General features: G+C 36.7%; 1 protein-coding gene across 1 annotated transcript in view; it reads right to left on the bottom strand.

Moving 5' to 3' along the window:
- RP1 (RP1 axonemal microtubule associated) overlaps nt 1–21,411 on the bottom strand; it is a 211,589-nt gene that overhangs the window by 124,944 nt on the left and 65,234 nt on the right. The window contains 3 exon segments of the mRNA XM_032222943.1: nt 10,571–10,796; nt 19,285–19,448; nt 21,069–21,113. Of these exon segments, the coding sequence (XP_032078834.1) occupies nt 10,571–10,796; nt 19,285–19,448; nt 21,069–21,113 (435 nt within the window).

Below are 21,411 nucleotides of genomic sequence, written 5' to 3'. Positions count from 1 at the left end.
CCCAACAACAATCCGGTCCTTATTTTACCCACCTCGAAGGATGGAAGTCAACATTGAGCCGGTGAGATTTGAACAGCCGATTGCAGAACTGCAGACAGCTGAAGTAGACTGCAGTGCTGCATTTAACCACTGTGCCACCTCGGCTCCTTTGCAACTTTGCAACTAGCTGAGGAGGCGAGCAGCGGGCTTGAGCATTTGCATGCATTTAGCCAAGGTCCTGCTGAGCCCCGCTACTTTGGACAACCCGATGGATTTTACGATGGATGTGCACCCCCGGGAGGTGTTGAAGAAGGACAGGCAGCTCAGCCTGATTCAAGATGACAGGTGCGACAGCAGCTTACAGACAGAGACAGGAGAGACACACACACAGAGTGAAAACACACACACACACACACGAGGGAGGGAGGAGAGACAGAGAGAGAGACACAGAGAGACAGACAGAGAGAGAGAGAGAGACGGAGGGGAGGGAGATAGAGGCAAAGAGCCACACAGAGAGTGAGAGACAAACAGATACAGAGAGAGGGGGGGGCTGAAGGAATGTTTATGCACAGAAGGGGGATTTTAAAAACTTCAGAGTGAATCCAGGAAGAGGGAAAAGATGGAGGACTGGCTTTTCACTCTGATTTCTGAGCCCCCAGCTGTTAGTGATGGAGGAGGAGGAAGACGAAGGAAGGGGTGCATTTTGTCAAGCTGGCAGCTCATTCTGTGGCGGTTTTAAAAAAATCCTGTTTTTTTTTAAGCACAAAAGGAAAAATGTGCAAAAAGTCACAGGGAGCCCCTGGGATTGTTCCTCGCAAAGCATCATGGTCGCAGAGAATGCAAATGAAGGTGCTTATCTCCCCGCCCGGCTCCGTGTCCTTCTATTCAAATCGAAGTCACACTGAATCCCATTCAGAGGGCAGAGGGACGCTGTGCTTTTTTGTTTTGTTTTACCTATGTTCTCACAACCATGCAAAGGTGGCTTTTTTGTTTTGTTTTACCTATGTTCTCACAACCATGCAAAGGTGGGTTTTGTGCTACAAGGATCTTTCTTTCTTTCTTTCTTTCTTTCCCTGTCTGCGGTTCTGATTGCAGTCATCCTTTGCTTTGGATTAAAGCACCATTTCTCATTCCTTGCAAAACTGGGGAAACGGCAGGGCTACCTCCCTCCCCCTTTCCTTGCAGCACCCCCAGTTGCAAAATGTTCCCCTGATTTGGTTTATTAGTTTTGGCAGCAATGCGATCCAACAAATAGGAAAGTTTTAAAAAGATCTTCTGACTTTATTTGGTCTCTACTGCCCCGCCAACCCCGTTAGCTCTTGGGTTTTTTGTCCGCTCCCAAGGAGAGAATGGGAAGGAGAGGAAGGAAGGAGGGAGGGGGGAAGGAAAAGAAGAAGGGGGGAGAAGATGGAAGGAGAAATATGGAAGGAAGGAGAAAGAATAGAAGGAAGAAGGAGGAAGGAGAAGGAGGAAGATGGAAGAAGAAAGGAAGGAAGAAAAAGAAGAAGGGAGAGAGAAAGAAGGAAGGAGGTAGGAAGAGAAGGGGAAGAGAGGGAAAGACAAGGAGAATGAAGTTGATAGGCAAGAGGAAGGAGGAAGGAAGAAAGAAAGAAAAAGGGAGAGAGAGAGGAAAGAAGAAATGATGGAACTAGAAAGGAAAGAAGGGAAGAAAGGGAAAGAACAGAAAGAAAGGTGAAGATAGATAGGCAGAAGGAAGGAGGAAGGAAGAAATAGGAAGGAGGGAAGGTGAAGGATGGAAGGAGGAAGAACAGAAGCGAAGGGGAAGAGAGAGATGGAAAGAGCAGAAAGACAGAGAAGGTAGATAGGCAAAGAAGGAATCTGAAAGAATGGAAGGAGGAAAGAGAAGAAAAGGAGGAAGGGAGTGAGTGAGGAAAGAAGAGAGATGGAAGGAGAAAGGAAGGAAGAGAGGAAGAGCAAAGACGAATAAAGTGAAGGTAGATAAGCAAGAGGAATGAAGGAAGGAAGAAGTGAGGTGTCTCGAGGAGGGGGGAAACGTTTAGTTACCAAAGTTACAATGGCATTGAAAAAAAGTGACTGATGACCATTTTTCATACTTAGCAACCGTTGCAGCATCCTCATGGTCACGTGATCAAAATTTGTTTGGCAACAGATTCGTATTTATGATGGTTTCAGTGTCCTTGGGTCATTATTCGCCTTTTGTGAGCTTTTGTACAAAATATAAAATTTTTAATCAAGCCCCCCCCCTCCCTGGTCAATGGTGTCCCTCTTTACCAATCTGAAAATCTGGTCACCTTATATAGGTGCCCTTTTGGGGTACTAATATGACTCACATGGCCACATGACCAGCTGAAGCTTCCAGATACTTCTTAAGGATAGCCCCATATAGAGCACATTGCAATTATCCAGTCAGGAGACAAACAAGACATGAGTGATTAAATGGAAGATTTGCTTTGCTGATGGGAGCACTTTATTATGTCAGAATGTAATCTCCTCTAAACTAGCTGATTATAGAATTGGCCATAGATCTCTGGGTCTCTAGCTATCTTTCCCATGACTTTCACTGTGCTAATCATAAAATTCAAAATCATTCCATACTTTTATGTATCAGCAAGGGAAAACAAAGTACTGTCATTTGTATAGCAATAAAGCATTGTGATATGTAAGGTATTACAACCATCCTCCAGGGCCAGATTTTCTGCTTTTCTGCAGCAGTTTGAAGCCATTGAACCTTGAATTTGGTGGCATTAAATTAGCATCAAACTGCAGTATACAGGGAATTGTCATAGCTTCCATCAATGAGAAACTCTGTAGGAAAATACAATTACTAACTCAAACAAAAGTCTAAAGATATTTCTTATAGCAGATAGAAATCGGTTTGATCAATTCATTCACTCTCTATAGTGAGAGCCAGGATCAAGCAATACAAAAAAAGAAGAGAAATTAAACAAGTTTAATTGATGAAATCAAGATTGTACTTCCCGTGGAGAAGGGGTAATGCTTTTTTTGGGTGAAATACATGAGATTTGAATATTTGTGGTGCTAAGAGATGGACTTTAATTAAGCTGTTATGTCACACAGGAACAGTACTGTTGTATTCCTGAGTCAAAACATTCAAGGAAGAACAGATAGTATTTATAGTTGGAGAAAGGCAAACTGAAAGCATGAAAGAAGTACTGATAAGGGAAAGAACTTGTTCTCAGGCTCTGCTTTGCTGTCAGATATATATATATTGCTTGCTCTTAGCATTTCCAGGGTTGAGAAGAACTTTCACATAGGTCCATTTTATTGTCTAATTTATTTTGCATTGCTTGTAATTTTTAAAGACTTTTTATAACTTGAATCTTGTTAAATTGCCTCCCTTCTTAAGGGTATTAGATATATTCTGCCTGTTCAATTTAACTCAGTCTGGAAATATTCCTATACAAGCAGTGGATGTATTATGATATTCCAAAGATGATTGTCAGGACTAATAATATTGGATTTGGGGGCAAATGGATATGGAAAAAAGGGGGAAAAATGAAAAAAGAGATGTGAAAGTAGTATGACCACTAGAAGAAATAGTATGAAAAAGTATTAGAAAACGTATGAAACCTTCCAATAAAATAAATGGAAAATACATATAAGGAAAGTGGATATAGGAGCTGCTTGAAACAGAATGCCACAGAAGTATGTGAAATTACCCTAATGGAAAATATTAAAATGTTACGATAAAGTGAAAGAGGAAAACAACAGAAAAAAAATGACTGATATCAAAATGATAAAAAGCAAAAGGCACATAGAATGATAAGAAAGATTATTGTAAACAATATATCCAAATGGAGAAAGAACACTTGAATGTAGAGAAACCGCCATGAATGATAGGAAAAATGTTTTAAAATTGGATAAAATCAGGAACTTTCAACAAAATGAATTAAATATTAATGTGATTGATTTATCTGGGATGAAACTAAAATAAGGAAATTCTGGTAGGAGGCTTTTGAAAATTATATAAGGAAGGTGCTAACATTTGAAGAGTATAATTGAACCAAATGCCCTGAGTAAAGCACAGTATACTTCTTAAATATTCCCTTGATTAATTGAGAAATAGGCATTTTCAATAGAAATTCTGTTTTTTGCAGAGGTGTCTGCAGAGAAAAGTAACAGCATGTTATTTATGACAGCATGATCAAAGACACAACTCTATTTTTAAATATGAATTCAAAGATAAAGCTGGTTATGTGTTTGCAGCCTCTATGTTGACCTTATATTTGTCCTAAGGACATCCCTGTTCTCTTTTGGGCTTTTGCCCAAAAATGACAATGACCCTGTCTTTCACCATGTCCCACAAAATTAATAATAACTGATATGACCTTGTAGACAACTCCCACCCTGTCAATGACCTTGGACTACTCATCTCTAATGATCTAAATACCAGAGCCCACTGTAACAACATTGCCAAAAAGGCATTAAGAGATGTTCACCTAATCCTGCTTAGCTTCTTCTCTGGTAACACTGTACTACTAACCAGAGCATACAAAACATTTGCTAGATCAATTCTCGAATACAGCACTGTATATCAGACATTAACACAATTGAGAGAGTCCAGAGGTAGTTCATGAGAAGAGTCCTCTACTCCACTGCTCGGAACAGAATACCTTATGCCATCAGACTTAAAAATTTTGGACTTAGACAACTTATGTTGCCTTCGGTCTGACCTATATGTAGTACATAAATTATCTACTACAATGTTCTACCTATCAATGACTACTTCAACTTCAACCACAACAATACATGAACACACAATAGATACAAACTTAAGGTAAACCATACCAAACTTGATTGCAGAAAATACTACTTCAGCAACAGAGAGATCAATGCCTGGAATGTGTTACCTGATTCAGTGGTTTCTTCTCCAAACCCCCACAACTTTAACCTTAGTCTGTCTACTGTTGACCTCACCCTGTTCCTTAGAGGTCTGTAAGGGGCGTGCATAAGTGCCCAAATGAACCAACTGTCCTAACAACCCCATTTATTCATATAGATTTCATGTATTCATAATCTTGTATACATTTATATCAATTATCTTATACACGCTTGACAAAACAAATAAATAAAATGGATAAAAAATAAAGATATTGGGGAGTAGAGTAACAGTGTATTCCATTTTATAGTATTATAATATTATTATTGTCTATTGCATTGCTTCTATCACTGTATCTTCATTAATTTGTCCACTGCCTATTGGGGGGAGGCAGAGAGGAGCTAGTGTCCAAGAAAAACAACATAAAGAAAGACATACAGTAAATCTTGTGATGGTAAAAGATGCATGTTTTGCTTCTGAAATGGTACCTATGTTCATGTTTGGCAGAATCCTGACTAAAAGGGAATGAGAAGAGATGCTGAGGAAAATTTTAAAAGTCCAATATGGCTTGATGCTGAACAGGTTATGCAAACTAAATATTTATACTTCAATAAATATATTGAGAACTATATGAATCAGAGATCCAAAGTTTTTTGAGCATTCATTGATTTGGAAAACACATGTGATAAAATGAATTATGCATGAATTATAAATTTTTTTGACTTGGTATCAATGTGAAGGTTGATTGTTGAATACAATAAGAGTGGTACAAAGTAGAAGTAAACTACGTGTGAGAGAATCAATGCAACCCTCACCAAATGATTCAGCACTAAGCAAGAAAATTAATTTATAAATAAATGTATAAAGAATGTTTGTGATGTTAGAGAGGTTTGTTTAGGATGTTTATATATTTTGTAGATATATATTAGAATAACCAAAGTGATTTGCAGTGAAGGTTACATAGATTGTGTTACGTAACAAAGATTATAGAACTGAAAATTGAAACATCAAAAACAAAATTAATGTATTTGACAGGGAAAATAACATGAATAATTGCAAGTTATACATAAATGAAATATTGACAGACCAAATAAATGTCTTTTAGAAGCTTTAGTAAAGATGGATATATATTTTCAGACATGAGGATATTTGAAGCAAGGTAAGTTAGCATGTGTTAGAATGTTTGTCCAAAAAAAAAGAGCAAAAACTGTGCATACTTCTACCTACTTTCTTATCTGAAAATCAGACCTGAGAACATTAAAAGAAACATACATATTGAATGCAATGGGAATAGATTACTTATTACTATGTGTGATAAAATGATTAGCGGGTCAAGAATTAATACATGCTGAAAAATATACAATGAACACAAATTTGATCAACCTGAATTGGGAAGATTATTTTTATTTGGTGAAGCTTTATTACCTGGTTTTATTGTTATTGTGAACCATCTAGAGTCTTTGAAGTAAGGCAGTATAGAAATTCTGTATAAATAAATGTATAAATGAAGGTTTGCAGAAAGAGTGAAAATCCCATAGTATAGGTGGAATTATAAACAACATGAATTGGACAACCAATTAATAAACCAATTTTTACACAGTCACAGACAGCATTAATTGGATAGATCTGGGGAAAAGTAGATTGGGGAAATGACAAGGAAGTTGGACAAAATATAGTTCAGTGGTATTTACATAAACTACTAATATTATAAAAACAAAGGAAGAATAAGCTATAGAGAAGAATGAAAGAACTTAAATATTAGTTTAAAAGGAACTGTTTGCCATATGGAGACAGGTTGGATGATTCATACAGCAAATGGAGAAAAATCAAATGTACTGGTAGTGTTATGGGTCTATACTGAGACAATATAAGGTAACCCTAACCCTAACAAAGGGAGGTAAAGAAGAGCAAAGTAAACCTTTAATTAAATTATCTTAATTGATAATTCCTGAACTGAATATAAACATAAACCATACTTTATTCTTCTAGTCCATATTTCTAATAAAAGTTTTTTTTTTAAAAAAATTAGTGAATAAATTGCTGGCAAAAAAAGTTGTTTACTCAGAAATTTATACTGGATCATAATAGGATATGGAATCCTTGGTGTTCTTTGAGCTTGCTTTGTAAGCAATCTGGAATACTAAAGAAAGAAAACAACTACCTATACAATCACTTCCAACAAAACACTTTATCAAAAAGTGCCTGACTGCTCATCTCATTACAACATAACCATGCTATGAAACAGAAAACACCAATACATCAAAAGCATCTCAGAAATAACCAATAGACAATCGCATGGACTCACTGTAGCATGCAAACCAATTAAAGCCCTCTACAACTTAAGTAAACCAGAAGATCCTGTAGCCAAGAAGAAAACCAGGACTTATCTACAATATATAGTGTAAGAATTTACAACCAATTTCATTGTATTTATTTTGTACAATGACAATAAAGTCTATACTATACTAAGAACTGTAACAGCCACTATGTAAACAGATGAGCAGAAGATTAGCAAAACATCCACAAATGCCAAAACATGAAAAAAATTACACAACATGACACATGACTCAACCATAGTTTAAACTGGGAAACTGTGAGAAACCTCAAGCAAGTTAAATCCAAAAATCCTAGAGAATTCATGGAAAATCAGCATTCAGACAAATCAGCCATCAATCGACACAGAGATAAACTACCTTTTTTTATACCATTCACAAGAGGCAATAAAAAGCTAAGAATGAAACAAAAAGACTAGACCTCATCCTCTTCAGCAGCTTACCCCAGATAAGCAAACAAAATCAAGCAGAAAACAATACCCTAATCGTAGAACTATTAAGGAACTACTAAAGACAAAATTATGCCCCCACCAACACTGGTAGGGCAAGCTACTATATTTAAACAGGGAGCAGCCTGTTGCATCAATGATATTTAGCTGTGTAATGAAATGTCTGCAAGCAAACAACTAAGCTCTGAGAACACCAGGGATTCACAGTTCAACCCCAAGCTACCTATATTATCTTCTATTCTAATGGGGTGTCTTGTATCATTTGTCTCCTTTGATGTAACCCCTATATATAATGGCTATTTCCAAGCTTTTATACAATTACCCTTTTACAACTAGAAATGCAGATGGCCCAAAGCTGTACTCTCTGTAATAGTAAAAGATAGTAGCAAAAATCCATAGTTGGGTTTAGTGTCTATTGATATTCAACTTAAATGAGCCAAAATCAATAAGTAATTTGAAGTCATAAATGTACAAATTTAGAATGTATCTAACAGCTATAAAAAGTTTCCATTTACTTTTATTTGTCAAATACATTTTAATAATCATAACGTACTAAGAATGGCAAAGATAAATATGCTACTAGAGCGCCAATATTAATAAAGTTGAACAAATATCTTACTTGGAAAAATATTATATCCAAGAAGAGTAGTCCATACAAAAACTGTTTTAAAAAACCCTTTTATTTGGCTCCATCCAAAAGGCAGCTGTTGATATGCAAGAAATTCTGTTTCCATTCAGGTTGTCTTTTCATGTCGAAGCATTGCTCAAGAAAAAAAAACTACATTTGACTGAATGCCTTCCAACCATGTGGGCAATAGCTCTCATAATTTCCAGTCAGAATCTACCTTCAGATGTACTCCTTTTGGATCAGAATATAACTTACTAATAACATGGAATTACTTATCAAAAGAAGAACTGTCCAAACTGTAAATTATTAAAAAGGGAAATGGATCAGAAGTCAAATAATCAAAAAAGAAAAGACAATAAAGTATAGCATACTCCAAAAAGAAACACTAGTGGCTAAACCCAGTCTGACTATCAATAATTGTATCCTAAATTGCCAGTCTAAAAGATTTCAATGGGTACATTCTGTTCTGGATGCAAAGTGTATATTATCTCTTATAGTAGATGGACTGGATCCTGGAACCTAGGGCTGTGCATCAGTGGTGGGATACAACTGGTATGCCCCGGTACAGGCATACCGGTGCCTGCTGGAAACACCAGGTACCATTTCAGTACGGTGCTCCAGAGGGCTCACTCACCCGCCATTCTTACCTGTATTTGAGCCAATCGGGGCTTCCGCACACGGAGCGTATGGCTCCTGCGCGATGCTCCACCAAGCAGCTGGAACATCGTGGGTAGTAAGTACATATGCATGCACTGCACACGTGCTGCACACATGTATGTGGTGGACGCCCGACCCTGTTGCACCATACCGGTTGCAATGGGATCTGGAACCCACCACTGCTGTGCATGCTATGAAAATTATTTGTAGGAGATGTTCTGGAAAATGTGCGAGATCAAACTCAGCAACTTATATTGCAGAATGCATTCTTGAGCTCAGGTTTGGAATTAAAGGAGGGGAACACTGAGCATTGATAAGCAGTCAGGGCCAGAGCCAGTTTCAGAAATTCTGACAGATAATGAACCGCAAGCTCCAGTGCTGCCAGACCGACTGTCATCCAAGCAGACAAAGGAGATAGGGCAAACAGAAACAGTAGTCATAACTGCCATTGCTCTCTGAAGTTGAGGGCATGGGATTACTATCCAACACAATCCATCAGATTTGCTTCTAAAATGGACAGCAAGCATAGTCTCTCCTTTGATGATAGTCATTGTTAGCTTCCACTTTGTGTCTTGAATTATGAACGTTGCAACCCTGATTTTGAACCTCGACCAGCTGATGAATCTGCTATAAGCTTTGAACCCCAGGCTGGATCTGATTACTTTCCGGTGTGCCCGAAAGATTTTGAACACTGGTAAGCCAAGCTTGCGGAACTTTGGGGGGAAATGTATCTCTATATTGTAAGTGTGTGTGTGTGTGTGTGTGTGTGTGTGTGTGTGTGTGTGTTTCCAAGCCTTATTAATAAAACTTTGTATATTTATGTGTGCTTGGTCTGAGAAGGACATTCCAAAGAACATCGCCCAAATATTTTGCAACGCATATATTTCCATAGTTTCATTATTTGGTCTTTTTAGACTATATTATTCAAATTATGCATTCCACTCTGTAATTATTTCTGGTACTTCAAGTTCTGTTTTACCAAAACTATACTATATTGATAAATGACAAGGTACACTATGCTAAATAGGGAATGCAGTTGCTTGCCTTTACTACCTTCATTTCCCTTTTTGGACTTTTTTGGAGTCTATCAATGGTTCAGTACATCAGAAAACCAACCTAAAGTTTTTATGACTGTGAATATTTTTAGATATAATAAGTAAGTTTAAATAACATTGGCCTGACTGATTGCACAGTTCCTCCTAACTTCCACCATTATTAAATGCTAATTCATTTGCTAAAGTCATTTACATTCTTATTTCATTCATGTGTGCAAGACTGTGCAAATAATTCTTCCCTAACACACAATATTTAGATAATTGTAACTTGCCAAAGTTCACAGCCTTGTCAAATAAACTTTATTAAAACAGTTCTGAAAATGTAAATCTAGATTTCCTCTGTACTGCACAAGGGAGTGTATTAATTTATATTTTTCATGAAATGCTTAAGTGAGGATATAAAAGTTGCTAAAACAATCCATTGATCTTGGGACATTTTAAATATATTTCTGGAGAATAAACACTTGACTATTTAGTATTTTGAAAAATACTAGCTAAGTATAATTCCCTAACATCTAAAGTTTTCCTACTCTTATTTCATTACTTTCATAACACTGTGATGAATAATAAGATGAATAATAAAAATATGTAATTGAAATGAATAGACAAATAACTGAATTAAAAAGAATTATATATTATAGACATACATGGTAGAAGTTCTTTTTTAGGCCTCCTAATTGGTATTTCTTTCCATGTGTCTCCATCTCCTTGGTCTTCAGATAACCAGCAGTTGACAGAAAAACATATTTCTTGCTCAGATGGCAAATTCATTTTTTGAAATCTAATTTCATTCAGGTACCAACTGGGATTTGTTCCACTGTTGTCATGGCCAATTCGGATTTTGTATGGTTCTCCAATATTTTTTAGGTTAATCTGGAAAATATAAATAGATAAGAAAAGCTTTCATTATATTTCAGTTACCCGTACAGATTAATCTAAATAATTAAATGAGATGAAACCAAATTATTAATAAACAAATCTTCCAATAACTATCGTATCATTAACATCAAGTAAAGATAGCATGTTGTTTAGAAGGCCTGGGGGAGAATAAGAAGGTCAGAGCCCAAAGATGAAAAATGTACTAAAGTAGGTAGCTTAACTTTTCTTAGGACATTTTTCTTAGGAGATGAGATTTCCAGTGGAAGGACAATTATCAAAGTTCCCTCACCCTTGGAGCTACTTGCAATAACTGAAACTGAAACTGAAAGAGATTGGGGAAAGCTGTAGCTGATTTTGGAGCTTTTGTAGATACATATTATATGTCATAACCATATGAAACTCTAAATATTAAGGACTTAGTCCACATGATTAAAAGTTTCTTTCTAATTCTACTAAGATTTCACATTCAAAGGTGAGCCAACTGAGTAAATTTACAGTAAATGTGTTAATGACCTTAGCTATATTTTTACCCTAAATATCATTGCTATCCTGCTTAAAGATCATTTTGTTTAAGTATAAATGTAATAGATTTATTCAGAGTGTTAACACAAGATTTAGAGTCAGATTATTAAAGACTTCTTGCCTTTACTGAATTAATCCTAAAACAATACATTTAACAAACATATCATTACGCTAGGTCAAAACAGTAACATTTAAACACAGTTAAATGAAATGAAGAACCAGTGGTTAAAATAGCAAGCTAGAAACTGGAGGACCATGTCTTCTGGTCCCATAATCAGCTGAGTGACCTTGGGTCAGTCACCTTCTCTCAGGAAGCAGGCAATTACAAACCATTTGTCTAGGCAGGGTCCAAGAATCAGATACAATGGAGCAGAAGGGGTGGGGGGAATGACAGAAGGAAACATTGGAGTGAGGAACCAATAAATGTGGAAGGATAGTATTGAATTCACTGACAATACATTATGCCAAAGACAGGATATCAGATGAGTAACCACACAAAAGACTTCTCGTAAACATGCACTGAAGCTAAGAGTATTATAAAGTACACTTCTTTATTTCCTTCTGCTGAACTAGTTGAAAATGCAGTGCAAAATATTGAGTTTATTTCCTGAATTATGGTAAATTCCAATATAATTAGTTACTCGTGTATTATTTGAAACCAGACTTTTGTAGAAAATAATCAGGTGGAGTCCAAGGGAGGGTCAAATGGATTGTCAGTCATGAGTCCCTTTGAGGCCACAAGAGAGCTAAGTCTAGCCACCTTGAATTCCTGTGACTCTTATCTATCACCAATCTGCTTGGACTGTAAGTAGTTCAGATTCTTATAGAGAGTTTAAGCTTGCAATAAATCTTTATACCAATTTGAACCGACCAGATCTTCTGATTCCCCTGGTACTTGACAGTTTTGCTGCTAACTTACTAATTGCAACTATGCATGAAATGCAAATGAATGCCCAGTCTGCTTGTAGTTTCCCACCTTATTCCTAGTCTGGTTGTTATATTCCTCCCAAGCTCACAGGAACTAAAAACGCATTGCTTATAAAAGGAAGAGACGCCTAGAATTAATTAGACAAACTATGATTATTTTGTCTGTCAAAAATGCTAACTTTAGTTTTAACAACAAGCTAATGTTACAATAATTAAACACAGGTGAATATAATCATCATATTACATATACTTGGATGCCTCTGTTAGTCATGTTATATTTTAAATATTTGTCACTTCCAGTCCAGGCTTGAATTACATACAAGCCAGCCAAAGTTCAGCTCTTTATTTGCTTGCACCCTAGACCGAATCTTGGCAAACCTTTATTACTCACAGCGTAATTGATATACCTTGGGATATTCTAGGGCCATTATGGCAAACCTATGGCACACATGCCACAGGTGGCACATGGAACCATATCTGAGGGCATGCGAGGCATTGCCCTCCAGCACACATGCATGCACTGGCCAGCTGATTTCAGGCTTCCGGAGTTCAGAAATAAACGTCCAGTGCATCCATTGGGCCATTTTTCACCCTCCAGGCTTCAGGAAAGCTTCCTGAAGCCTAGGGAGAGTGAAAAGCAGACCTACTGGGCCCACCGGAAGTCAGAAAACAGGACATTTCCAGCATCTGGAGGGACTCCGGGGGTTTGGGGAGGCCGTTTTCGTCCTCCCCAGGTTCCAGGAAAAGCTCTGGAACCTGGGGAGGGCAAAAAATAGACCTACTGGGCCACTGGAAGTCGAGAAAAGAGCCATTTCCAGCCTCCAGAAGGCCTCTGGGGGAGGTGGAGGAGGCCGTTTTTGCCTTCCCCAGGCTCCAAGAAAGCACCTGGAGGCTGGGGAGGATGAAAAATGACCCCACTGGCCAGTCTAGAGAAAAGAAGGACTGGGTGGGGGACACATGATGTTTGCTTTTGAGAGGTTGCCACAAAGAGAAGGGGGCAAATTATTTTCCAAACCACCAAAGGGCAGGACAACAAACAATGGATGGAATCTGGAATTAAGCAAAAACTTCCTAAGGACAATTAACCAATGGAACAGTTTGCTGTCAGAAGTTATGGGTGCTTCATCATTGGAGGTTTTTAAGAAGAGTCTGGACAGTCACTTGTCTGAAATGATATAGAGTCTCCTGCTTCAGCAGCGGGGGTTGGACTGGAATATCTCCAGGGTCCCTTCCAGTTCTATTCTGATTGATTGAGTGTTTGTAGGAAAACTTAAGTTCATAATTAGCACTGAATTCTGTAGACAGAGTTCAGAAATGGGACTTACTGAAGGTAAGGTCTCAATGAGCAGCTTTTATAGAATCACATTTTAATAGACTGCAACCCTAAAAGCAAGAAAATAGGCTCAAACAATAGCTGCTATAAGAACAATCTTAATGTAACTACCTGATAATACACAGCTGACTGCACACCATTGATAGCTTTGTTTTCTCCTCCTGGGAACCAAACCTGCTCTCTTCCTCTTTTTCCCCTCAATAATTCCTACCAGCCAATTTCCACAGTCAGCAACATTCCCCATCCCCAAAATCCTGCCAATTCCCAATCATCCATCTCTCATAATCCCTTTCCTTCCTTGAAAAGATTGAAAATTGCCCTTTGAGTGACACTCCACAATTTTTCCTTGTTACCATACCATATTTCATATCATATTTGAGAATTACTGGTCTTGCATCATAAAAAACAGGCATTCTTCAGCAGCAGTTTCACATTTAAAGATGTGCATGTAAAGAACCAGTGTGATTTACACTAAGGCTGTTCACTCTGCTCCTTGAAAGTACATAGGAGTGTTTGTATTACATTTTCATCCACTAGTACAGACTATCTGCCCATATATTTAAAAAAATGCACAAAATCCAGAAATTCATCTGTGTGTACATAAGCATCTATCTGTACTGAACAGTCTGTTCTGAATCTTTAGCTTGTTCAAATTTCCAAATTATTGGAAAACAACCAAAGGAAATGGCAGGTGTCATTTGTGTGCCAATTGACAAAGCTTTATCTTCAATTCACCTAGTGCTCCAGTTATCAAACTACCTTTAAGCACAGATTACCAACTGTGCTGATATGTGCCAACTTATGTGATGTGTTTTGAAGGGGCAGACAGCTGAAATCTATGAAACTACTGCTTATTCAAGACATTCTGTCAGAACTTACTAACCTTAAAAATATTACTGCCAGTACAATGCAATCAGAGGTTTTCTTTCTGAGTTCTATTTTATTTCACTATTGCAAGGAATAAGAGTGCTTATACATCCATCACTGTCAACATTTCTTATATTTGTACCTTCAATAAATGCATTTCTAACATGTCTGCAACATTCAGAAAGCAGGGTGTGGAATTATTTTGCATTCATATCCCCTTCACATCCTCATCAAGAACATCCAAAGTACGTTAGCAAAACAATAGCACCTAAATGCTATTAATATATGTTGTGCATTTAGGTTGAAAATAGAAGCAACATATGCTTTCTGCATAGATCCAGAGAACCAAGGGAATGACCCATTTATTCCCTGTATTATATAACAATGAATTATTAATTTTTCATAATAACCAATACAAATGTTTACTTCGATTGACTAAATAGGAGGCTTGTCATCACAGCGAAGACATAGGTTGTTGCATGCAAATGGTCTCATGTTCAATATTCAGCATTCAAAAATATCCCTCAAAAGAACTTCTGGACAGCTTCACACATATAAGCATCCACCAGATTCTGCTGAAGTTGAGCTTTTAAATGGAAGCCAACAATTGGGAATATTATTATTTATTTGGAGTTAGGCAGACATGCTGTTTGAATTCTGGGCATCCAACAAGTTTCCATTCCTGATCCAATTTTCCAAACCTCCAAATTTTGAAGGGTGGAACCATGGCAGCAATAATAATAAAAAGGTGTCTAGGCAAAGGATCATACTGTAGAAGAGAAGGGAGGGAGAAATCATTGATTGATAGGCCTTCCCTCAAATCAAACTGAGCCTTGTGATCACTGCTCTAATCACTGATGCTGGAGAATGGTGACATCTTGGTGATTATATTTGTTTACCATTAGTTTCACTTCAATCACATTTTCTCATCCTGGTAATATGTTTTGGCATAGAATTCTTGCTTGCTTACTAATATGGTTGAGTGAGTATTTTATCAATTAATATAAATTAGTATTTTGTATTACCAGCTCAGTTCATGGCAAAGTGCTCCCTAAAAAATCCATATACCGGTAAATTAATCTCGCATATATTCAGCTCAGTTCATGATAATATATTCCAAGAAATGCTTTCACTTTCTCATTGTTTATGACTCTCCTGTCCTTTCCATAAAACAATCTCAACATATACATGAAATATGAAAGGAATGTTTACAGAAAATTTCATCACAGATGCTTTTCAAGAAAAGAAAAAAAGAGCTTAGATTGAAAATCCTTGCATCATTCTCTGAAAGATATGATGCACTTCAGTGCAATCTAATAAGAGAATTTGCTTATAAATTTCATGTATTCTTTCAAAAGACAAAACCAAAACTGTTTAGATTTTCTCATGATAGGCTATTAGAGGTAGTAGACTATGGAAGATATATCAGATGACTTGCAAAAAGGTCTAATCAGGCCATCAAGATTAGACAGCCCGCTACAGCTGTACAACTAAGCTGTGTAAGATCACATGATATAAATTCACTAAGTATAAGGCAGCTTATAGATTTATGAAAAGACGACAGAACTAAATCTCCGATACCAAAAGGAAGTATACCTATTGTAACTGAAGGTACATTTCATGTCACATATTTTATTTTGGGAGCAACTAAATCTATCTTATTAATCAAACTACAGACAAATACTGAGAATGGGAGGTATTGTCTCCTGTCTTGAAATGAATCCCATTAGTTTGTGCTTGTCACTTAGTCCTAGAGACATTGATTTCTCAGATATCAATGAAACTCACTTCAAAGTTCAAATTCAAGGTCTTCTTCTAATCAATATTTGCACCTGGATAAGGGGAAGGTGACAGTTTTAATTTTTTAAAAGCAGAAATAATCATTTCTGAAAGGGGATAAAATGTAATGTGGGAAGTTGCAATGGCTACTACAATACATACTAGTTTAATTTTGTTAACTGTCATTATTTTACATGTCTTTTATATTTTACATTATGTGGGGAATTGGGTATCTGCTTCCCATACTGGTGCCTTTTAGATTTATTGGATAACAATTCCCTTTATCCCATCCCACCATCTTAAGGGCATAAAGGCAGCTACGTATTTTGTTCTATGTCATCTATGGAACTGGTATTTTTTATTAGTTTTTACTGGATTTCCCTGTGGATATCATCTGATACAATCTTCCACAGTCTGCTACCTCCCTTCAAATGTCTTGAATGTTAATAGCAAAAGTGTTTTGGTTTATTTTCAGACAAAATGAAAATGCATGTATTTCATAATAAAATAAGATCAAAGTTTTCTTCAAGTTGAGCTGACTATCTGCTGACTTCCTGGTTACCTAGCCAATCTTGGTTGAAAAACTATTCATGAACTTGGATGGTGAACCACTAGGAAATCATAGGGTTTTTTTCTAAAATGGAAAGTTGAGCAAGTATTCCAAAAGAAAATGCCAAGAAAATGAAGTCAGCTGCAAAACGAAACATGTTAATATCCTTGAAAATTTCTTTGCTGGGCTGGTAATGGAAATGGACTATATTTTGGACAGTTACTAGTGAATTTTAAAATTGTGACCCAGAAATTTGCTAGAATTTCTGTTCAAGAAGTGGTTTGGGAGATATGGCTTAGTAGCACTAGCAATTCCAAGCTAAAACACTCACTGAATTTGTAACTTTCGGAGCTAATTAATACTTTAAAGGAGATCTAAGTTTGTTCAAGATTCACAGACCTTCACATAAAGTTTTCTTCTGAATATGAGCTTCAAACATTGAAATACTGAATGGTTTTAAAGAAACAGCTCTACATCTTACATGGGACCTTGGCTGTTATATTCTGGCTAGACATTTTCTGGAATGATTAATGAAAGTGTTGTCCCAAAATAAGGGGTTAATTATCAGTTATTATTGTCCAAGCTATGAGTGATTCTAGGAAAACAAGTTATTGTGCTTTCTTTGGCTTTAAAGACTAACAACTAAAATAAATGCACTAGCCCTCAATTTGTTAATACAGACAGTCCCCACTTAACAAGTGACCTGTCTAGCCATCCTTCAGTTATAATGGTGCTGAAAACATTTCTTACAACTGGTCCTGGCACTTATGACTTATGACTGTTTCAGCATCTCCACTGTCATGTGATTTGCGTGCTTTACTTCCAGCTCCCAACAAGTAGTCAATGGAGAAGCCTGCAGTAGAATTGCAAATCATAGCCACTTGAGTTTTATTTAAACAACTGCAGGTGACTTGCTTAATGACCACAGTGGAAGTGAGGCTACAAGTTTGTGCGTTCACATGATGTTTCACTGAATGACCATGTTGCTTAGTGACAGAGTTGTCAGTCCCACTTCTAGTCATTAAGTAAGTAGTACTGGCATCTGCATGCTTCTGTCTTTCTGTTTTTGAAGGACATGTTAGCAAGGTCTTTTTCTAAGTAGCAAGGTGACAATTTAAATGAGTCTAACGGTTTAAAAATAATTTTCTCCTTTCTCATAATACTAGCCTTGTTGATCTATGAGCCCCTCTGATCATGTGGTGATGACATGGTCAGAGATTGGAACTGCCCCACTCCTATTTGTCACCTGAAGCTGCTGCTTTCTGGTGGCTTAGCAGTGCCTTAGTGGTGTTTATGGTGCTTTTGGCTTGGATTGCATGAGAGTCTGGATATCTGGCTTCTTCGAAGATATCTGCTAACACTATCTAGCATTAGGAAAGCAACATTAAGTCATTAAAACATTACGTGGATAATGGTTGGATGGACGGTAGCTGTTTTGGAAGAACAAACTTGTTTTAAGTACATGTTTAACAAAGAGTTCAAATAATGCTAGACCAATCAGAAAGGGGACTGGTGCTCTTGCTGATTTAAATCAGGGAGGAGAACCAACTTCTACCAGCTTTTTTTATTCATCCTGCCCCAAATCAGTGTGTTCTAAATTTTTTGAAGCTGCTTCTAAATAAGAGATTTACAGGGCTATACTTTCTTACTGGTTTCATTACCATGGGGGGAAGAACAGCATCCACATTTATTTACTAACATGATAAAGCCCCAGCCATCATGAATCATGAATACTACTTGTCATCTTAACTACTTTTTTTCCAACCAGGTTTAGTGGTGTTTCAGATGCAGTCAAAGCTCTTATTCAGAAAAAGCACAAGGTTTCTAGCATGGAAAAGTATCATCATGCACAAGCCTTCCCCACCGCATAGCCCTATCACACATTATGATCATTTCTTCAACAGTAAGTTACTCTTGGTAGGAGGGGAAAACAACCTGGATTTCTCCCAGTCATTGTCTTGCATTATTGTACCAATCACTGGTCTCAGTATTGAGACAGAATAAAACTTCTTTATTGGAGTAGCGCATTTTATATTAGTATATTTTACTGTGAACTCAAAGACTTTAATGTGGACATGATAAAGAGTCCTATGAATTATTTGGCAGGCTGAAATGTTAAACCTTGAAATCAATGGTTTGAAGCAGGCCAAGTTGTGTGCAACAACTCAATCTCTGTTTTATAGCATGTAAATAACCGCAGTATATGCATCAGAAAGGAAAAGTAAAGTTGATATATACAGTAATAGTAGCTTAGTATCTTCCCAAACTTTAGCTATCTTTTTAGTAACTATTCTTAGTATGATTGGTGGTGCCATAAATATGCATATCACTCAGTTCTTCCAGGAATGCTACATGTTATTTCAATGAACCACTGAGACAATGAAATGTGAATTGAAATCATTACAATAGAAGCATTATAAATGTCTGTCACTTATTCACCTTAGAATAAACCTGTTTTGAATAACTCAGCTACTCTTCATTGTTTGTATGAAGTCATATTGTACCTGGAATGTATCTGTACTGTTGGGATTAAACAGCTGGTGTTTTCCAGATCCCAGTATAAGAGGACCTGAAGCCTTGTTATCTCCGTAAACATAAAGGGACACAGTTGCTGTTGTGCCAGCTGTTTCAAAACCTCCAGTGACTATAGTGATTTTCCAATCTTCTCCTGCAGGTAAACAAAATTAAAATGAGTTCCACTGACAGAGCAGTTTTATCTCAGTAACTACCTAGTGCCTGGAGAGCTGTGCAGTACCAGCTTTATTGCAAACAATGCATCACTAAGCCTAGGAAACAGGAACAATCGAATGCTTAAAAGAAAAAGCAGGTGCTCAGGGATGGGATAAAATACTGGATGGTAAAATACTGTAAACTAAGGTTATGCTTTGATAATGTTTTAAGAGCAGATAGAATTAGATGACCCAACGGTCTTCAATGCAACATCAATTGCTTTCTAGTGTAGATTTACCTGGAAATAATTTATGCCAAATAGTGGGAATATATTTTTTTCTAAGAGAACGTGCACAGAACTGTGTGATCAAATCATACATATTTGAAAAAAAGGATATCTATTTTAAAGTGTCATGTAATTAAAATTTTTAGTAGCTTATCTCATATTCTTTCATATTTTCAATATATGGGTAAAATATATTATTTAATGATTTAAATTGTAAGCCACCTTGAAGGCTATTGTGGGACACAAAATGACTTATTAATAAATATACACATACTAGGATTGATAGTATAATGTCCTAATCATTTTCTTGTACTGATAGCTTTAATAACAGGTAGGAGAGGTATGAAATCACTATTATAATATCAGAATATTATAATAAGCGAACCAATGCTAGAAATTGGAAGTATATTATCTTATATAGCACAGGGCACATCCTCAGCATGATTCTCCCACTGTGTGCTTCAGCAGTGGTCTCCAACCTTGGCAACTTTAAGACTTGTGGACTTCAACTCTCAGCTTTGCTGGATGAGTAACTCTGGGAGTTGAAGTCCACAGGTCTTAAAGTTGCCAAGTTTGGAGACCACTGTGCTACAGAAGTAGTTGACTCTAGCTAGAATTGACCGAGACCAAATTTCTAATTAACCCTCCCTGTTCTCAAATATGTTCTTTCATTTACAACTTGCACTCCGAAAGTAAGAACCATGACTAAAATTATTTCAAATGTGTGTCAGTGTTTATATTGTGAATGCCACCATAGTTTTCTACTCATTTAAAAAAATCTAAATGTTTCTACACATTTAGAAAATGCTAATCATCAAGTGTGAAGTTTAGCAATGGTCATAGTTAAAGGATCCAAATTAACTGGATCATAAATTTCCCTCCCTCTTGTATGCAAAATCTTCATACCCTCTGATTCTTTTAACTGTGGATGGGTGCATAATTTGCTATAAACCACATTTTTCCTCTTTACATTTATCTAAGATAAAATGCCAATCAAAGAGAAATCACATCAGGAAGAGAGACCAAAGTCACATTGCCAGAATAAAGAAAAAATGTCTTCAATACAAATTACCTTTGTGAATAGTTAACAGGTTTGGATAACTGATAATGAAAGAACTAATTCAAAATAATAAAAGCAGGAATTTTGTTCTTAACAAGTGTTGTGGAGAAAGAGATATTATAATATGAGTGCCTTTATTACTCTCCATAATGTTCCTCCGTCCAGAAAATGTGTCTGTTAAAAGGAGGCAAAGATGTTCACAGAACCATCACCCCCACAGATTTCAGTTATCTCTAAACTTGATTAAAAGAAAAAGCAGCAGAACAGTTTACCATTTTCTTCCTCTTGCATTTTCAACTGATGATTTATTTGCATTTCTGCCAAAAATAAAATAGCAGTACAGTTAATAATAGAGTTGTCAGGTTACAATAAAATGTGGAAGGAGGGAAGAGGTGCTAAGTTGATATTAACTCTTCTGCTCCTGCAGAAGAAAAAGATATCTTTCACAAACCAGCTTGCCACACTTGAAAAATCTAAAAGCAGCCAGCTTTCTATTGTTCTTTGAATAATTTGCAGGACTGTTTATCATGTCTGTATTAATGGCCTTTCATTCAATCCATGAGATGGATGCAAAGAATACCAACATACAATATGTGGAACTGCCTCACTGCCATT

The sequence above is a fragment of the Thamnophis elegans genome, chromosome 8, assembly GCF_009769535.1.
Source record: "Thamnophis elegans isolate rThaEle1 chromosome 8, rThaEle1.pri, whole genome shotgun sequence".
NCBI classification, from domain to species: domain Eukaryota; kingdom Metazoa; phylum Chordata; class Lepidosauria; order Squamata; family Colubridae; genus Thamnophis; species Thamnophis elegans.
This window is presented reverse-complemented; position numbering and strand designations above follow the sequence as displayed.